The sequence below is a fragment of the Carettochelys insculpta genome, chromosome 2 (assembly GCF_033958435.1).
Source record: "Carettochelys insculpta isolate YL-2023 chromosome 2, ASM3395843v1, whole genome shotgun sequence".
Classification (NCBI taxonomy): Eukaryota; Metazoa; Chordata; order Testudines; family Carettochelyidae; genus Carettochelys; species Carettochelys insculpta.
The window spans coordinates 27,912,850-27,932,602 of NC_134138.1; the positions used below are offsets into that span (position 1 = coordinate 27,912,850).

At 41.5% G+C, this 19,753-nt stretch overlaps 2 protein-coding genes across 3 annotated transcripts in view; one reads left to right on the forward strand and one right to left on the reverse strand.

Moving 5' to 3' along the window:
- SNTB1 (syntrophin beta 1) overlaps positions 1 to 14,384 on the forward strand; it is a 196,299-nt gene extending 181,915 nt beyond the window's left edge. The window contains exons 6-7 of the mRNA XM_074986722.1: positions 3,438 to 3,628; positions 5,692 to 14,384. Of these exons, the coding sequence (XP_074842823.1) occupies positions 3,438 to 3,628; positions 5,692 to 5,784 (284 nt within the window). The 3' untranslated portion in view covers positions 5,785 to 14,384. The remainder of the gene's footprint in view (positions 1 to 3,437; positions 3,629 to 5,691) is intronic.
- The window catches only part of MTBP (MDM2 binding protein), a 59,917-nt gene continuing 48,272 nt past the window's right edge, over positions 8,109 to 19,753 (reverse strand). For both annotated transcript variants that reach the window (XM_074986721.1, XM_074986720.1), the window contains exons 20-22: positions 19,410 to 19,523; positions 16,951 to 17,016; positions 8,109 to 14,545 (exon numbers count right to left, since the gene is read on the reverse strand). In XM_074986721.1, coding sequence (XP_074842822.1) covers positions 14,510 to 14,545; positions 16,951 to 17,016; positions 19,410 to 19,523 — 216 coding nt within the window. In that variant the 3' untranslated portion in view covers positions 8,109 to 14,509. The remainder of the gene's footprint in view (positions 14,546 to 16,950; positions 17,017 to 19,409; positions 19,524 to 19,753) is intronic.

A 19,753-nucleotide genomic window follows, 5' to 3' on the forward strand; every position in this document is an offset into this window, starting at 1 on the left:
CCATTTCGAAGTTTGGGGCTCGTGTAGACGTAGCCTCTGTGTGGCATGGCCACAAGAGGAGTTATTCCAGAAGAACAATAGGGCTTCAAATTCACACCTCACCTGATTTCCGGGATAACTTCCCTGTGTGGACAAACCCATATTTAGGCCTGTTGGTCTCAAACACGTGGCTGACCCCCCTTCATAGAATCATATGGCTGGAAGGGACCTCAGGAGACTCATCAAGTCCAGCCCCCTGCTTCAAGCAGGATTAACCCCAACTAAATTATCCCATCCAGGACCTTGTCAAGCTGGGACTTAAAAACCTCTAGGGATGGAGAATCCACCACCTCTCTAGGCAACGCATTCCAGTGCGTCACCACCCTCCTGGTGAAGTAGTTTTTCCTAATATCCAACCTGCTCCTCTCCTTCTGTAACTTCAGACCTTTGCTCCTTGTTCTGCCATCTGTCACCACTGAGAACAGTTTCTCTCCATCCTCTTTAGAGCTCCCCTTCAGGAAGTTAAAGGCTGCAATTAAATTGCCCTTCAGTCTTCTCTTCTGTAAACTAAATAAGCCCAAATCCCTCAACCTGTCTTCATAGGTCATGTGCTCCAGCCTTCCCACTCCTGTTTGTCGGTTCGCCTTCTTACTTGTCCAAAGGGGTACAGTTCTCACGGTATAAGACCCATCCCCCAAACCTGTAAAATCCTTCTGATCTCTTTGCCACTCCACTCTTACCTTTCATCGGTGCTGGTAAAATCAGGGATTCCATCAATTCTATGTAAGGTCTGAGTTTCATCTGGCATTCAATCCCCCCAGCTAACATATAGTTAAATCAGCCATGTTGCAGAGTCCTTGGTTACGATTATCAGGGTCTTTTTTTCAATTACCAGGAAACTAATTAGTACTCAAAAGTGATCCCCTTTGCAGCTTTTACCTTTTGATGCTCATTTTGTGCTTGGAGACACTGTCTCTTTGTGTCTGGTTTGGAAGCTGGAGGGAGGAGTTGAGTACCTGAATCTTAAGTTTAATGAGATTTTCTTGTGTATCTTGGCATTCTGAGATGTACACACACATTCAGGGTGAGACCAATTAGGTCAAGGGGATTGACTTCTTTTATTTACTCTCCGCAACATCCAAGGAAATAGTGTAACTGCATAAATCGCAGAAACCTGTTTAGGTGTGGTAAAGCAGAATGAATTCCAGTAGTCTTCCACAGTCTGGAGACATAGAATATGGACTTGTTTGAATTGCTGTAGGTGAAATTTCACCAGTTATCAGTCAGTTCTGAGCGCTGTCTTTCATCGTCATTCTCCATAGCTCTCCAGTGCAGCCTTTAAAAATAGCACTTTATTTTAATGCTAAATGGTGTAAACAACTGCTGTAATTTTAGGGTATGTCCACACAACACCTTCTGCTCTGATTTTGTGACAGTGAAAGGCAGGTACCTTACCTACTGACTAGTAACAGCTTAGTTTGTAGCCAGTCAGCTGCCTTCCTTCCATGCACGTCCAGTACCTGCCCTACTTGATGAGGACATTCATGGCAGTTGATCCACAGCACCTCTGAGGAGACACCAAATCAGCTGTCCATGAGGCAATGCATTCCAAAGTGTTTTAGTGCAGAGAGGGAACCGTTTGGGAGAACGGAGGATCAGCCAACCTCCTTAATGAGACAAGAAGTAGTGAAAACTTCCTAGAAGTGGGAGGGGGAGAGAACACCAGACCATGGCTGCACCAGCCTGTGCCCCCGGATCCATACCTTGCCCTTTCTTCCCTCGTCTCTGACCCACACTGCCTCTTCCCTAGAAGCCCAGCTCCGTGCAGCCTCTCCCCTACCACCAAGACTCCAGTCCCCACTGGCTCCTCCCCACACACACCATCATTTGCCCTTGTAGCTGGTTAAAAGTGGCAGGGCTGTGCCCCCCATTCCAGCATCCCCAACCCAGACATAAGTGAGAGCTCCATCTGCCTGCCACAAAAACCATTTGAAACCCCAAGGAGAGGATTTCAGATAGAGCTTTGAATGAGAATACGTCAATATCTTTGAATAGTTAGGGGCAGAGTAATCTCATAGTGGGGATCTGAGGAAGGCACAGTATCCTGCAGGAACCATGAGGAGCTTATAATTTCAGGCAGATGAAGGTAAAGACTGCAATATGCAGCTGCCCACTCCTTTGGAGCAAGGATCAGTCATTCAGGTAAGTATTTACCAGTAAGCAGGCAGTGAGCGGCAGTGTGGGGGGTAGCCAGTAGCCTTGCCCTGCTGAGCCCGGGAACAGCTGTTGAAGCAGTCAACAGAACAAGAGGAATAGCTCATTTCACTTGTTCGCTATGTCTGAAGAGGAACAAAGGATGAGCAAGGGCTTGACTTTCCTGTTTGAAAGTTAACTGGTTTCAGTTGGCAATCAAATTTCAGAAGAGAGCCAGGGCCGCTCACCCATTCGCGGAAATCACGGACCAGCAGAAAACACGAGAATCCTTTCAAAGGCCTTTAGTGAAACCTACTACAGGTTAAAACACCCAAATCCAGCATTCTCTCATCCAGCCACATCTGTGGTCTGGCAGGGAATAGACGGGGCCAGCCATACCAGCGCCAGGAGCCCTGGGCACGGCAGCCACAGCTGGTCTTGGCAGCCAGATTGGGTGGTATAGGCGCAGCAGTAGCAGGAAGTAGCAGCTTGGGCTGGTAAACTGACAACCCAGACAAAAGAGTGACAGCTCATGGCAGCTCGTTGCTGGGGTAAGAAGCTGTGGCTTGGGGAAGCTGCGGCTGTGGCTGGGAGCCAGAGGGTGAGGAGATTGGAAAGCCTTGGGTGACAGTAGAGAGGGAAGCCCAGGAATGGGCTGGAGGCCAGCAGTGGGGCAGAATTGACCTCCCTTGGTCTCTGGCCAAATCCCTGGTCCAGGACTGTTGAGATCCCAAGGGTGCCAGACCAAGGAGGTCGAACCTGTATAATTTTCAGAGGAGTTGGTCCTCCATGTGTGTGTTCATTATGTATAACCACACGTACGCACAGCTGTACGTCTTGAAGGAAACACAATGAAAGCCAGTTAAGCCGGTTAACATGGCTAAATAGTGACTCTGAAATACAGAGTAAAGCCATATAGATAATCTCTCAGCCTGCCACGTAAATGCACACTTCCTCATTCTTTAGCTACTCATCGCCAGCCACCAATCACACTACTTTGTTTGTTGCAGGAAGGTGGTTGCAAGTTCTACCTATAAAAGAATGTTAGTGTCTTTTTTTTTTTATTGAAGTAGAATTAGGAAGAGGCTTAAAGTAGGTCAGAAAGTGGAAGCAGACAGGTTGACTGTTTCCTTGAAAAGGTGTTGTCTTTGTTAATTTTGTAAGTAGAGTGAATAAGAAGTTGCGTAGTTATGAATGGTGGTTTACAAATATAAGTTTCTCAAGAGCCTGGCTCTCGTAATCTAAATTTTGTTTTTCATGTTCAGCTTGCACCTACAAAAACCAGGAGTGCCGTCTGACCATCCATTACGACCATGGATTCTCTCTCACAGTTGAACCACAAGATGGTGCCTTGTCCAAAACAATTGTACAGTGTCCCTATGAGAAACTAAAAATGTCTTCAGACGATGGCATTAGGATGCTTTATTTAGACTTTGGAGGCAAAGATGGAGAATTTGTAAGTATTGCATTTAGCTATGGGAATGGAGGCCACTATGTGTACATCTATTATAAGCCAATTATTCTTCGCATGGTTAGCGTGACATTGTGCTTAGTGGCACTGGCTGTCTTTGCATTCATGGTTGCGGGTAGGCACTTACCTACCTAACTATACTTGTAGGAAAAATTCATGGGTGCACTGATTTCTGATATGCAAAACAAATTGTTTCATGCATTGTTGAACACCAAAAATAATGACTGATATCATGAAGGAGATTGCTAAGGCCTTTTATTATAATTATGTAGGTATGACCTGTCCTTAGAAAGCGTCAATAAAATAAAAAAGGTGGGGGGAGGGATAAAATGGTAAAACCGTGCGAGCGGGGAAGAATGCTTTTTTGTATTTAGGGACAAATCAGGTTGCAAGGTGGTCAGATACTCCCGGGTTTTTGCATTTGTATGCAGCCATCTGTAAACACTTCCTAACTAAGGAACTGATTTTCAACACGCTCAGCGCCTGCTGTGGTGTGTGTGTGTGTCCAGATTTAAAAAAAAACCAAAAATCAGCCACCAATCGTTTGTTCACTTTTGAACCCTGCCATTTCCTTTTAGCAGTTCTGAAGATCTGACCTCAATTGTGGGCACTAAGTTCTTTGGAGAAGTCTGTGCTACGTGTCCAGTCTTGCTACGTGCTTGCAAGTCCCAATTAAATTACTGTAAAATGAAGGTGCTCATTATCTAGCAAGATAAGGCCATAATATTGCACTTTTAATGCCCTGGACCTGCAACAGTGGAAGAGAATGGGTTAGAAAATTGCTTTCTGTAGACACACGGTGTTTCCATTATTTGCATGTGGAACAAAGAGAGGAAATACACGGCCATTTAAAATACAGTGTCACTATTCCTGGCTTTATGAAATGCTAACATCAGAAGCAAAGAACCATATCAGCTTTGAAAAAGTGCAGAAGAAAACAGGCTCCTTTCGCAGACAGACTTGGGCTGTACCCCCAGGAAGGACGTAGCACAAGAAGCACTAGCATGTCCTCCACCTACTGGAATCTGTAACCGTGAGTGAGGTGTTCAGGCTCTGGGTGTAAGGCACGTGGAAAGATAGGTGCCTAGGAATGGGAGTCACAACAGCCAGCAGCAAATGTTCAGGGTCATAGAGGACTAGAAGGTAGAAATGTAGTTGCCTTCAGAGTTTAGGCAACTACATTGTTAAGGAGCAGCTAAGTGAGTGTTTTGAGAATCTGAATTTCAGACATCAGCACCTAAGTGTCGGTTGGTGTCTAAATCCTGGTGTGGATCTAGCCCTGTATTAACTGCAGGATCCCATAATAGAAGATCTTATTGCCTGTTACATAGTGATGACACCCTTGAACTGTGCTGTTCTTAGGTTACATGTTTGTTCTATGCAGCATGAGGTGTAGCATCCAAAACAAAACAGTTTGCTTTCTGAACTGAACACTCTAGGTTCCTGTAGGGCTGGCTTACCTGATATAAGCAGACCCAACTTAAGACATGCCTGAACAAGCCTAGACAAGTAGTTACTAAAACTACCAACTACTGTGAATACATTTAAAGTTAATAAGGGATGCATGCAATAAATAGTGTGGGTATAATTAGAGTAAGCAAATCATGGAGGCAAACTCTGAACTGATCAGCTTGCTTTAGAGCCGTGGTGTCCACTACGATCACCATTCGCCACGTGTGGCGAATGGAACACTGCAGTGTGGTGATTCCAGCTCTGGAGCAACATGTGGCTCTTGGAGCCTTTAAATGAGGCTCCTCCCAGAGCCACCCACAAGTGCCACCTGCCCATGCGTGTGACCCGCCTGTTGGGGGAATTGTGTGGCACTGTGCCAGAGTCATTGATTAGTCTTAATGACCTGATTATTTGCAACAAGTTAAGCTGTGGGAAAATAAGATGCAGTGTGATGGACATGATAAAGTGCTGTTTCTTTTATCTGATTGCCTTAAAAGTATTTAGCAGCTAATAAATCAAGTAAATAACCTGTAAACAAGCGCTAGTTTTATCAGTGCTCTGAACAATCACTAACTCAGTCTCTTTTCTGATTTCAGCAACTGGACCTTCATTCTTGTCCAAAGCCAATTGTGTTCATCATTCATTCATTCCTTTCAGCTAAGATTACAAGACTTGGTTTGGTGGCATAAGTTACATCTGCTTCCTAAAACAAAAATGAGGCTGGCATGCTAATCTGAAGTACAATCACGAGCAGACACCTGTAACTGCTGGCAACATACGAAAGATTGGCAGTTCAGTGCAGGGGCTTTGTCTCTGGTGCTTCTGCAAAGCCCAGCCTTCATCTTGATCAACTACAAAGGGGGCACACCTAGAAAAAAAGACCAACAGATTTCAGACTCAGATCAGTTACTGAAATCACTTTCAGTTGCGGGGGACAATAGCTCATTGTACATAATGGCAGGAATGGAATTTTACGATGCTAGTAACTGAAAACCGCATATTGTACGGTGGAGAAGAGTCTAGTACTGTATGTGCAGACAGTTCAAAATTACAAATTGTGCCTATTTCAGTGTATTTGTTTATCTAGAGGAGGTAAGGGCTAAGCAGCTGCAAGAGTAGGACCTTCAGTTGTGATCCAGAATAAGGTTGGATTCTCTTTATTTTTAATATGTGAAGTGGATGCATTATTATGAAGATACCCCACCTAAGAAAAAAGTCAGTAAAACATGATTTTCATCCTAATTTAATTTAAATGACTTGCTCCTCCATAAGAAGGGCAGGAGGAGGAGCTGCTTTAATAAATACCCTTGTAGGTATGTTGTGTGTGCATGTACTCTAGGAGGGTGCTCTAATGCAGGGGTTCTCAGCCTTTTCCTGTCTAAGGCCATCCCACCAAACATGCTATAAACACATCCCATGTGTGTGCCAACTATTTTTTCTTTCTTGTCCAGTACATTAAAATCCAGGGGATAAAAGCCTGGATTTTATCAGGACAATTGTCTGGGGCCTGACAGTACAAGGGGTTGCATAAAGCTAAACTGCTTGGCCCTCATAGAGTCTGACACAACTCCTGCTTTCTGGTTTATTCCGGTGGATCTTTAGTTGAGAACTGCAGCTGGAAAGGGGCAAAGAAATCCTTAGTGAACAGCGCAGCACCCACAGCAGAGCAGTGAGGGGCATTTTCAAATGGTATATGTGTAATAAACATATGCACACTTTCCTGCAGGGGGCACCAAAGCAGTAACTTTTGTTGAATAGCTTGTTAACGAGAGCACAAAGGGACATATTAAAGTGTCCTTAACTAATATTACACAGGGTACACTTTTTAAAAATACTAACCTAACTTAAGCGCCTAAGTCCCCTGATGGTTAGGTGCACCTTCTCACTTTTTACAACTGGACTTCAGTGTTTTTGAAAATTTTACCCACAAGTTAGCATCCCACTTAACATTGTGCTGCTGCTAAATCAATTAAATTGAAACAGATGTCATTAAGTAATATGTGTAGCTCTGTAATAATTCATTTAAAAACACATTTGAAATACAGAAAGCGGCATGAGAATTTGTAGGAGTGGAATGAAAAACTGTTAAATAGAATTTATACCACTTTTAAGCTGCAAACAGAACTAACTCTTTGAAATAGGTATTCATAATAACTGTCTACACTTTAATTCCTCTTCTGAAAGAGGTATGCAAATGAAGGTCATTGAAAATGCAAATGAGGCAATGATTACATATTTGGTACCTCATTTGCATATTCTCCTTTCAAAAGAGCTTCTTTCAAAAGACAAAAAGCAGTGTAGCCAGGGTTCTTTTGAAAATAAACCCCATCTTCGAAATAACCCTTCTTCCTGAAACAAAATATGAAGGGTGTATTTGAAGATGGGATTTACTTTCAAAAGAGCCCCATCTACACTGTTGTTTTTTTTTTGTTTGAAAGAAGGTCTTTCTAAAACATACTGGTTACCACATTTGGATATTGCAAATCAGTGCCTTGTTTGCATTTTTATTTCCTTCATTTGCATGCCTCTTTTGAAAGAGAAGTGCAAGTGTAGACACAGCTGATGTGTTGACACTAAAGGCACCTTTGGCAAGCCATAGGTTTATAAATGAGCAGGAGTCATGAAAGTGTTTGTTTGCTTTCAGAAGTTCAGCTGTAGCACTGCAATGATTGGTACTTCTTTTAAACTTTACAAGAAAAGAAGTTTTAATTTAGATACTACTCAATTGACAAAAAAGGAAAGAAAGAAAGAAAAATCACATGTACTAAATAATAAAACCATTTGATTCCATTTTAATTGTTTTCACTTGAGCCCTTGAGCAGGGTAAGTCAGTCAAATCTGTTTCCTCATATGTAAAGGTTTGATTTATGGTGGTTTTTCCATATATGTTAATCAGCAATAGAAAAATACTAATTTTAAAAATGTGCCAGAGATGTGGGGCTGAATTCACAAACACCATACTGCTCTTCCAAAATATACCTGACACAGAAGGTTGGAACAGTATGCAAATATAGTCACCTTCACAAAAATCCTGAAAGCAAACGACTCTCTGGTAGCTTTCGTTTCTTCCCTAATGGCACTTACATAAGGAATTAAAACTTAGTTTGTATCTTTGATCTCTTCTAATCAAGATATGCATGATTTTTAGGGTTACCTGTTTTGGAGAGGCAAGTACAGGAGTGGACCTTTGATCATAGGGTCATATTTCAATAAAAAACCTATGCATGGTGCATCAAAACGTAAATGCCAAGGTTTGTGAATTGAACAGAGGAGGCATCTCCTCTGAAAACCTCTAGATCACGCGATCGGATGTATTTTTGTCCAAGAACAAAAGGTTTTTGAATTTGGACCCATCTTGCTATAGAAATTACAGAGATTTAATCAGCAGTGTGCGTGCTGTAGGTAAAAGTCAGTACGTATATAAATTATACTGCACTATGTCCTTATTTCTTTAACACTTAGTCACTGGAATGTTATATAAACATGTATGTTCATTGTAAATAATGAATTCATTTTACTATCAATTAAATTACACAATATATAATCTAAGGTGCTCGGTACTATATGAAGTATAAGTGAATAACTAAACAGTTTGAAAAGAAAGTTCATATTATATATTTATAGACAAATTAAAAGTATGATAATTACAAATGTTATTTCTTCATCATTTACAGATTTTGGAGTGATTCATATTTGAATGAGTGACAAAATAGTGGCCTATTCCACATTTATAAAAGTATAGTTTATATTTTAAAGGAAAAGAATATATTTAATAAAAATCATTTATTTGATTTTTGTGAGGTGAGCTTAATTTGTACATGAGGTTACTCAGAATTCTAAATTTACAGCATTTCTGCTCTCAGGGAATATTACTCTTAATTCTTAAGTAATTACTAAAGTAATTTCATGAAAAAACACTTCAGCTGATTTAAAAATGGATTATATCTGTAGTAAGGACATTGGTTTTTTAGGTATTGTTTTGAAATTGTAGAGAAAATGCAGCATTATTAATGTGCAATATGTTTGGTATGGCCTGTGAAATAAACTTTGAGGGTCTCAGTCCAGTTCCTAGTGAACCAATAGCCACATTATAATATACATCTCAATCTCTCTCCTCACCCAGGACAAAAAGAAAAAAGCTGTTGTACTATGTGGGGATTGTTCAAGGAAGTGTGCAGCAGTGTGGGGAAACCAGCAGAGTCTGATGTGATGTATCTTAGCACCTTTCACAAACACTAAATTCACTTTGTTTTCCCCAGCAGAGCTCCTAAAGTGTGTGTTTCCCTGATAGTAGCAACAATGTAGTAAGATCAACAAATCACTGCATGTAAACAAGTATTAGAAGGGTAGCAGTGTTTGTGTGTGTCCGCAAAAACAAGAAGTCCTGTGGCACCTTAAAGACCAACAGATATATTGAAGCATAAGCTTTGGTCGGCACCTGAGGAAGTTGTTCTTTGCACACGAAAGCTTATGCTCCAATATATTTGTTAGTCTATAGGGTACCACAGGACTTCTCATTTTTACATGCAAACACTTCATTTTAATTAAAAAGATCGCTGAGAAAAGAAGATTTTGGTTTCTGCTCACACTTCAGATTCACCAGCCGTGCCTTAAATAGAAAAATAAACAATGGATCTTGGCCATAAAGTGTTCAGTTTAGTTAACGGCCTTCTCATGCAGAAACTTAAGGGGCAGGAAGGGACTTCTATTAAAGCAGTATTTGCAAATGGTTGACTTTAGCCCTAAATATAATGTTCATTACTTGTAAAACCTGTATAGAAATACCACTAATATTATCAAAAATTGTGTCTATACCAGAGGTGTCCAACTTTTCTTTTTTGTTTTTTTTTTTTTGGGGGGGGGGGGTGCACAGCAATTTTTGTATGTTCGTGGGGGCAAACACAAAATAGCCCCATCCCCAAGGCTTAAACCCCTTGCAGCACCAAACCACTCCTCCCACCCCCAGGCTTAGACCCCCTGCAGCTCCAAACTGTCCCCTGTCCACCCCAAGGCTTAATAATTACCCAATTACCTCCAGGTCAGCTGCGTCTCCACGCCCCAACCGCTGGCGCTCTGTGGCAGCCAGCCCTGCCGAAGCTGGTGCCACCACAGCAGCCAACTGTGGGCCAGATGAAGAGATTCTGTGGGCCAGATGTTGACCCACATGCTGCCTGTTGGACACCTCTGGTCTATACTGAAGATATCAGAGAAGGACAACCATCTGTACTGTGTATCACCGAAAATACAGCTGATCTGTTAAGGAACGTACTGACTCATTTATAGTCTGAGAAAGGTAGCGTGTTAGTCTGTCATTTCACAAAACACAAGCAGTCCTGCAGCACCTGAAAGACTAACCAATTGATTTATTACGTAATGAGTTTTCATGGGTAAGCCCCACTTCAAATTTGCAGATTGGAGAAGACAATTAGAATTCACGGTCTACATGGGTGTGGAAGGGAGGTAAGTGTCACTAATAGAAGAAAATTAAGTTAATTGGGATGTCTCTCGTATGTAAAAGACTATATCAAGATCATGTGACTAATAGTTCTCTCTGCACAATTCCACTGATGAAGTGGGTCTTTGCCCATGAAAGCTTATGCTCCAATAAATCTGTTCATCTGTAAGGTGCCACAGGACTCCTCGTTACTATTAAACAGGAAATGCACCTTCCAAAAGCTATGTTATAAAATTGTGATTTGTTGACCCGTGCAGTGTTAGTTTTCAAATTTAATTACGAATGTAAATTTAACATAATGCAATTCCCAGGTGCAAAAGCTTTATACATTCATAATTAAACATTAAAGCATATATATCTGCATTCAAAGGATCTTTAAATGCATAAAGAAATAACCTGATAACTAGATCATAGTCACACAAAATATTTAATGCCCTTAAAAATTGGACTATTAATTTAAGAGTCTCTAACATATGTATAGAAACAATTTCTGTACATCCTAACAGGGTAAAAACGAGAGTATCAAACGTGAATGGGGTACTGGAGTAAACAGACCAGATGGTGACATAATTAGTTTTGTACCTGCATTTTTAATTTAAATAGACTGTGACAAACTTTAAGACTTAAGCATTCCCAGTTCAGAATAAGCAGCACTAAAATCCTTTATGCCATTAACCCAAAAGTTATTTTTAGAATTGTATTTCACTGTAACACTACAAGTATAAGCTAAGGGCTACCTTCTTAGGGTAGGTAACATCCTGTTTCCACCAAAATCTTTGCTTTAAAAAAAAAAAAAAAAAAAAAAAAAAAAACTACTGGGTATATGAAAAGAGAATGTTGGTTTAAATTTGGCCTATGATTTAATTGGAGCAAACAGCATAGAAACATTATAAAAGTTGGAACAGTAGAAATAGTTCCATGTTTCCATATAATATTTGAAAAAAACAAGTGTTTGAAACTCAACATCATAGCATTGCCCTAACAAGTCAGAAGCTGACAGTAAAAGTAGCTGATGAGGGAACAAAAATGATACTGACTAGTTTTATTTCTGTTGTCTACACTGAAAACGATTACAACCATTATTACTGTGAACATTCATGGCAGTATCGCAAGAAACATTCGAATCAGTGCTGTGTAAATAGGACTCCTATTCAGCTCAGATGTCACCATCTAACTGAAATGACTTAGACCTGGGTTTTCAAAATGAATCTAAACACCTAAAATCCTAGCTGGGTAATGTGCTAGTTTTATACCAATATAGCTAAGGCAATACAACCATCCTCGTGCAGGTAAACAATACAGTTGGGATTTGGCTACCTCCGCTAGCTTTTTGCTGGGCAGCCTCCTCTACAGGTGTTGTACCAGTACAGCCATATTAACAGTGTGATATGAATTCCAAAACAAACAAAAAAGTTAAATCGCCATAGCCCCTATGCTATGGGTGCAGTGAAGGCAGAGACCTGGCCAGATATGTATTCTCCCTCCTTATAGGCCTAGCTAGACTGGGATAAGACATGCCTAATTTAAAGGTGTTTATAACATAAGTAAGGCTTTTATTTTCTGTGCAAGTATTTGTAAAGTTTACAGGGACCTGTTAAAGCAGCACAGGTCAGGCTTCATTTTCACAGATAAAATGAGTTGTGTTTGGATTAGAAAGCTGCTGCTCTCAAGTCCACCACCTTCTTTACATTAGTGGTTCTCAGACTGTGTGGCCCACAGGCCACCGTGCTCAATGCAAAGCCTTCCTTGACCCACTAGCCAGTCATCCACTATGGCAAAATTCCTTTGCTGATCTCCAAATAAATAGCAAATTATTCATCTTAGGCTACTGGAGCCGTTCCATAAGTGGCATATATAATTGGTAACCAAGGAAATAGTCAAAAATCAAAATGACCAGATTAAGTGCTTTATCATGTTAGTTACCAAACTTCATTTTAAATAAAGTAAAACAGTGATTTATGTCCAAAACAAACGTTTTCCATGTTGTCTTTATTTATGGCAAGGGTTGGATACCACCGATTCACTGGAAAATCAATTGTGCCCCCCCCCAGCCCCCCGATTAAGAGGCAAACCCCTGTCCTGAAACAAAGCAAAAGACCCAACCCTCACTGATGGGCTGCCCCAACCTCACTCCCCTCATGCTTCAGCCTCACAGGAGGGAAAGAGGGGAGTAGAGGCAGGGAGGACCAAGATTCAGGGTTTCCCATGGACTGACAACTGTTTTGGGATGCTGGTGTTATTTGGTGAGCCCCTCCAGACTCTGGGTGTGACACCAAAAATGGGTTCAGTATGCAGGAGGGGGGGGCTGCTTGCGAGTGGGATAGGGATGGGGGAAGGTAAAGGTCTGGGTGGGTGGTAGGGTGCAGAAATGGGCTGGGGGGGCAGGTGGTTGGCTGTGAGGGAAGATGCAGGAGGAGGCTGGGAGTAGCAGTGGGATCTAGAAGGGAGGGAAGGTGCAGCAGAGGGCTGGGGCAGTGTCTCTCGTCAGGAAGGAGGATGCAGGAGGAAGGGAGAGTGCAGAGTCTGGCTGGGGTGGCAGGAGCAAGGGAGGATGCAATCTCTGGCTGAGGGGGATGGTGCAGGAGTAAGCTGTGGGGTAGCAGGTGTCTGGGAGGTTTGCAAGGGAGGGTTCAGGAGCAGGCTGCTTTCTGCGGCTTCAGACAGGGTGCATGAAGGGGATGAGGGTGCGAGGTTAGGGCATCTGGTGGGCATTTACCTCGCTTCACAGCTCCTGCTGTTCCTATTGGCTGCAATTCTACAATTGTGGCCAATGGGAGCAGCAGGGAAAACCTCCAGGCAGTCCAGCCACAGGCTGCTGTTCCCCCAGCTGAGGAAGTGGGAGGGAGAGTAGCAGCACATGGGGACGCTTGCTCCCTGAGCAAAGCAGATCCTATGCAGCATGGGGCTTTCTTCCAGCAACCCAGGAAGCTGACACTGGCACTCCAACCTCATGGGGCAGGGTTGAAGTGCCAGCGTGGGCTCCCCACTGTGGAGGTTGGGGGGCCTGAGTCCACAGCCCACTTGCAAGGTAGCCACGGGCCACTAGTGGTCTGTGGACCGCAGTTTGAGAACCACTGCTTTGGCGCTATAGGAACTTGTTCTTTCACAGTATGAAAATGCATCCAATCAATGGAAATATCAATTTATTACAAGAAAAACATGACAGTGGAAACCCTTGAGATTATAATACCTAGTACAAGCACCCTTATTCTGGATTAAGTTTTTACAAACCATTGCACAATTTAAAAAAATGTTGGAAGGGGGTACACATTCCTGGCATAAAATAACCACTGTAAATTGTGTGTTTGATTTTTCATTTGTTTAAAGCAATCTTTCTATTTCATGCTAAAACTGGACAGTTTACTGTGACTTCCCATGGCTTCCCACTGGATTAACTGTTTTGGGGTCCTGCATCCATAATTATATTAATCTGCAGAACAATAAGGAATTGTAGCTATTTAAATTATGAAATGTGAGAGGAATTTTATTATACTGTAAATCTTCCCAGTTAGCTTACTTCAAGAACAAAAAGTCACATCCAATTCAACTGTTTTTTCTTGAAGATTGTGAAAAGAAAAATAAAATAGTCCTGCTATTACATTCAAGTTTGGATTTTTTAATTAAATCTAAAATAAACTGTACAACACATAAAAATGTTTATATAAATCTAAGTCATAGTCCTTCAGCCAATGAAATCTATAAATATGAATACAGTGCACATTTATAAAATGCAATGTTCATTACAGATTTTTTAATTAAAAAAAAACTCTGAATATAAAATATCTACAGGCTACAACATACTACTGGATTTGGGAATTAAATCTATGAACCAAGTATTTTAAGTTCTCTCTTCTTGTTCCTGTAATCTGCATTTATACTTTTCTGGTAATGTACACTGCTTTCTGTATGAAGTTTGAGAAAGGAGGTAAGTTCCATTTGTATGTAATGACTTGCCATCATCACGTATTAGTCTTTTCCAAAACCCATTCAATCACCTATAAAAATGAAGGAGATATCAGATTTAATTTCAAGAACAAAACCAAACTTCTGCAATATTACAGACAGAGCAAGTAATCTTACTGTGTAACATATGTTTGAATAGGTAATATCACCAGAAGTCAATGTGCTGAGTATACAGAGCAGATACAGTTATTAACAGACCACTCGGAATTTCTGAGTCCCAAAGCATTTCTTGCAATTTGAGGCTCAAAAGTTGACATACTATACTCCAATCTTTCCATGCACTGTAACCAGGATTTATACTTTTCTGGTAACATGCACTGCTTTCTGTATGAAGTTTGAGAAGGGAGATAAGTTCCACTTGTATGTAATGATTCACCAAGATGTGCTAGTCTTTTCCAAAACCTGTTTCAGCAGAACAGTATATCCACAATTATAAATATTCCTTGTTTTCATTTTGAACAATTTCCTGCATCTGTAGCTGTTGCTATTCCTCAAACTGGGTGGCCAATCATAACTCCATGCTTGTCAATTAGAGAGATTCTGGCACAATAAAGCTCTATAAGTTGTTACATAGCAAGAGATGCAGCATGGTCTAGCAGACATAATGCTTGGTTCCATCAATGATTTACTATAAGACCTATTTCCCAATCTGGGAAAACTGAGCAAATACCACCCCCTTTCCTCACAGATAAGTTTGGGAGCATTAGCATGTCGACTGCTGTATGGTCAGAGGTGCAGGGGGACTATGGCTTACCACCTATTCTTGATGAATTGCATGCTTGAGGATGCATTTATTCTACAGGAGGGCAGTGTGGGACAAACACTGCACTTGTAGGATAATCATGAAAAAAACACCCTGGTGACATTTTTGCCATTTTCTGCTGTTAGCCCCAGTTTTGCAATAAGAATGAACCAACCAAATCCTTATTTTTTACAATATAATGAACGAAAATGGCAATATTCCACAGTGCTCATCATCATTATGAAGTTTCTTTAATGAGGCATCTAGGATATGACTCAATACACTGATAAATTTCTGATTGGGGAGAACTATCTCCCAGCACTTTTCTCATTAAAATACACACAAGTCCTCTGAACATCTGAACGAGCCCACTCAGCATTCCCTCTGGTTTCTATTTACAGTTATTCACAGAGCTTTGGTCTGCCACTTCTATCATTCTTACTTTAGGGCAGGGCTGGGCAATAATTTTTTGATGAGGGGGCACTCAAATAATTTGGTAAGTGGTCAAAGGGCCGCACTACTCTATGGAGGGGATGTGGGGGTCTGGCATGAAAGTTGCGTGCAGAAGGGAGCTTGGTGAGTGGGGTGTGGAACAGGCTGTATGGTCTGAGAAGGAATTTGGATAAAGGAAGGGGTTGTGACATGGGGCAGGGAATTTGGGTACAGGGTATGGCTGCAGTAGAGAATTCTGGCTTCGGGGATGCACATAGAAGCAGAGGCAGGGTCACAGAGGAAGCTGGGGTGTGGTGCCAGAAGCAGGCTGTGGCTGGCAGGTGCTTACCTAAGCAGCTCCTGACCAAAAGCACACTCAGCAAGCATCCCTGCCTGCCAGGAGCCCCAGCGTACTGGCTATTTCATGTAGCTCTCAGCCTTGGGCACTTGGGGAGGAGGGTTTTGCCAGCTGCCCCTGCCCCCAGCAAAATCCTTCAGTTCCTATTGGCTGGAAACCAGTAAATATGAGCTAAGAACTAGTGCTGCACCTGTTGGCCGGTGTCACATACTGCCTTCACCCGAAGCAAAAAATTTATCAGCTACCATTACCTGGAAACTAGCCAATGGGAGCTGAATAATCATGCTGTAGCACCTCCACCCTCCAGCAAAATCTCTCAGCTCCCATTAGCCAGTTTCCAAACAATAGGAGCTGAGAGATTTTGCTGGGGTTGGGGGCAGTACCCAAAGCTCTCCTCCTTCTGCAGCCATAAGGGCTGACCACAGTCCAGATTAAAAGGCTTGGTGGGTCAGATTCAGACCACAGACAACATCTTACCCACCCCTGCTTTAGGGCAACTGTGTTTTCTTTTAAACATAATCCACCCTTTATTGTTTCAGAACCCTTGAACAGAAACAGATTATCCTCAGCAGCAGAGAGAATGCAGACTGCCCCTGGTGGTCCATTAGCGCAGAAACTCCTCTGAGAAACAAGATCATGTACACGTTTTTCTTATTGATGTGAAAGAGTTTGAAGTCTCTTTCCTTCATTCAAACTTCTCTCTCTAACAGGGGTCACCCTTATTAGAACCATTTTGATAGCAAGTCAGCAAAACCACACTCAATACAAATTAGCGACCACAGAGAACACTTCTGTTCACTCATTAGAGCCATATGCTAACCCACATTACACCGAACTAACAGTGGTATATTTCACGCAGCTAAGCAGGAGTAACATATTTCTAGAACAGACAGGAATAGGGATACCTGTTTAGCATTGTTGTTTGCTGTTTTCTTCATTTCATCTAACAGTCCCCTGGAAGTTTTCAGATCCTAAGCAGAGAACACATCATTGTTTAGAACTGCCACCAGACTGTCTTGAATCTCTGGAGCTGAAGCTAACATTAAAATTACCTGGATAAGACTGTCCCTGATTGAGGAACCCCTAGGACTCCTTAACCAGAGAAAAATAATTACTGATTTCTTCTCTGCAATTATCCTCTCTCCTTCTCCACTAACAATGAAATTACCAGTAGCCATCCACGCTTTTCAGTCAAGCTCTGGAATCTAGCCATGCCCCTGAATGCTTCCAAAGCTACAGATGCACTATATGCCATTCAAAACTCTTATGGCCCGAATGGAACATTTTACTACAACCATACATATACTGTGCTCTTGTAACAAAAGGCAGTGCTCCAAAATAAAGGTGACTAGTGTTGGTGAAATTGTGTGTGTGTGTGTGTGTGTGTGTGTGTGTGTGTGTGTGTGTGTGTGTGTGTGTGTGTGTGTGTGTGTGTGTGTGTGTGTGTGTGTGTGTGTGTGTGTGTGTGTGTGTGTGTGTGAGAGTGAGAGAGAGAGAGAGAGAGAGAGATCTTCTCTGCATTCAAATTGGCCTGCTGAAGAGGTATGGCCATCAGATTTACAACTACATTGTTCCAGCAGCCATTCCTACCTTCAGTGTCCTGTGTGGGAAGAAGAGGAACTCTATATCCCCTTCATCCATCACCTCTCCATAGGCTACATGTCACTCATCCTGGTTGTTGGCTAAGGAGAGAATTGGCTCCTTACTGTTTAGTTCCCTAAACCTCTAGAGTAAACTTTTCCAAAGTGCCTGTGTAACCTAGGAGCCTAAATCCCACTAACTTTGAATGTCACTTAGGCACTTTGAGAAATTTTACCCCAGCCACTCCTGACAACTAAGAGTAACTGAAAGCTTGAGACTAAGAAGCGTTGCATTGCTTGGGAATTCTACAGAAGGTTCACAGATACTTTACTAAGCAATGTCATGGAGTCTATACCTGCAGCCACTTGCACAAATTCTCCTACTTTTCAGCCAAGAGATTTGGAACAACTGAGAAAGAAAGGGCATAGCAGCAAGAAGCGAAGATTACAGACTGAGAATGAAGTTATTGACATCCCCCTCTAAACCTTGTAATCAATGGGCTTTGTCTAGAACAACGAATGTGCTCTTTGTTGTCACAAAAGAAACATAATGGTTTCCTAAAGCTTCATATAAGCGAGGGAAAGTTTTTGAAACCTCTGCAATCAGTGTTTAGATTATATTCTTAAAAGGGAAAGAAAAATACATGAAGTTTTAGAGACTGATTATTATAGTAAGTCTAGTCAGGAGAAGGCTTCTGATGATAAAGGAGTATCTTTACTTGTCTCTAAACTGATGATCAGCTGTTGTCCACTGAGGAAATCCAAATAAAAAGTACAGAATAACAGCAGCACAATATATGACACTGGTTAGACTACTTCTGAAAGGGCATGTTCAATAGATAAAAATAGCAGTGCATTCACACATCAAATTGGTGTAAGTTGGTCAGAAAATGGATGCAAGTGGATACAAATAGTAAAGTAGGACAATCTGCATCCATTAAATGCCAAACAGGTGTGCAAAGCAAAGGCAATTTATACACAGAGGTGACAGAAGGGGCTGAGGGGCCATCTACTAAAAAAAACTAACAGAAGAATGTTAGATAAAGCAGCTGCTCCTCTGTTCCCCCCTCCTTCTCTTCTACATCTTCTTTTTGGTAGCTTTACTTACCCCATCTGATTGTTCTGACTCCTCAGGGTGTGTTATTCCCACACAACATTAACTCAGTGCAAGTTACTCTACCATATGCACCCAATCACACACTGGGAAACAGGTCTTAACTTGCATAACTGAAACTTCCATATCTTAGAACAGGTCAACATTTGGTTCAATACACTTGTCTTGCTGGAAAGGGAAGATGCACTATGAAAAACAAGCCTTGCTAACCTTTCTTGTGTAGAATAAAACAACAGATGATCCGTGGTTCCCCCGCTTATGCTGTAATATATTTAAATAAGCACCTCCCATGCAATTCGATACATCAAACTAAAAGATTAGGTGTTTGAAAAAACAAACATTAGGCATATTTTTGCAGTGAAGTGAGTCCTTGCTATAAATTTGCTAGCAAAATTCACAATTTCTTCCAAAACAGCTTCCCAGTAACCTATATGCTTGAAAGTACATACCAACTAAATATAGTACATGGGCTTGATTAGCAAAGGTAAAAAAAAAAAATTAAAAACAGTCCCTTAGTTCTGCATTCAGCTCTTTTATCTAACTGCCAAATAGTAGGCTCCATCAATAATGAAACTCCAACATCATATGTCTTTAATTGTGTTTATCCAGCAAATAGGTTAGGTGGAGTAACTACATACAACTCAGACAGCAAGAGAGAAAAATAAAGTACCTTTAAATAGAACTTGGATATCTCAAATAGGCGCTGGCTGCACAATGTAAAGCATTTGTGATTTTCTGCAATGCCATGCTTCTTAAGTGTTTTAGCAACCACTTCCCTCAGCATCTAGGAGAAAACACAAGCACACTTAGGAATTAGGATCAATTGTCACCAAAACAAGCTTTCCAATAGGCCACTTTTAAAAAAAATTAACTCATATAAAACCTCTTCCCAGTCTCCCCAAAATATTAATTTTAAGGAGGCGGCTTGATGAATTGGTCTCAATATGGTATTAAAAGACAGGGAATCCTCAGTTCCAGCCTTAACTCAGCCACTTAGCAGCTTAGGACAAAGTT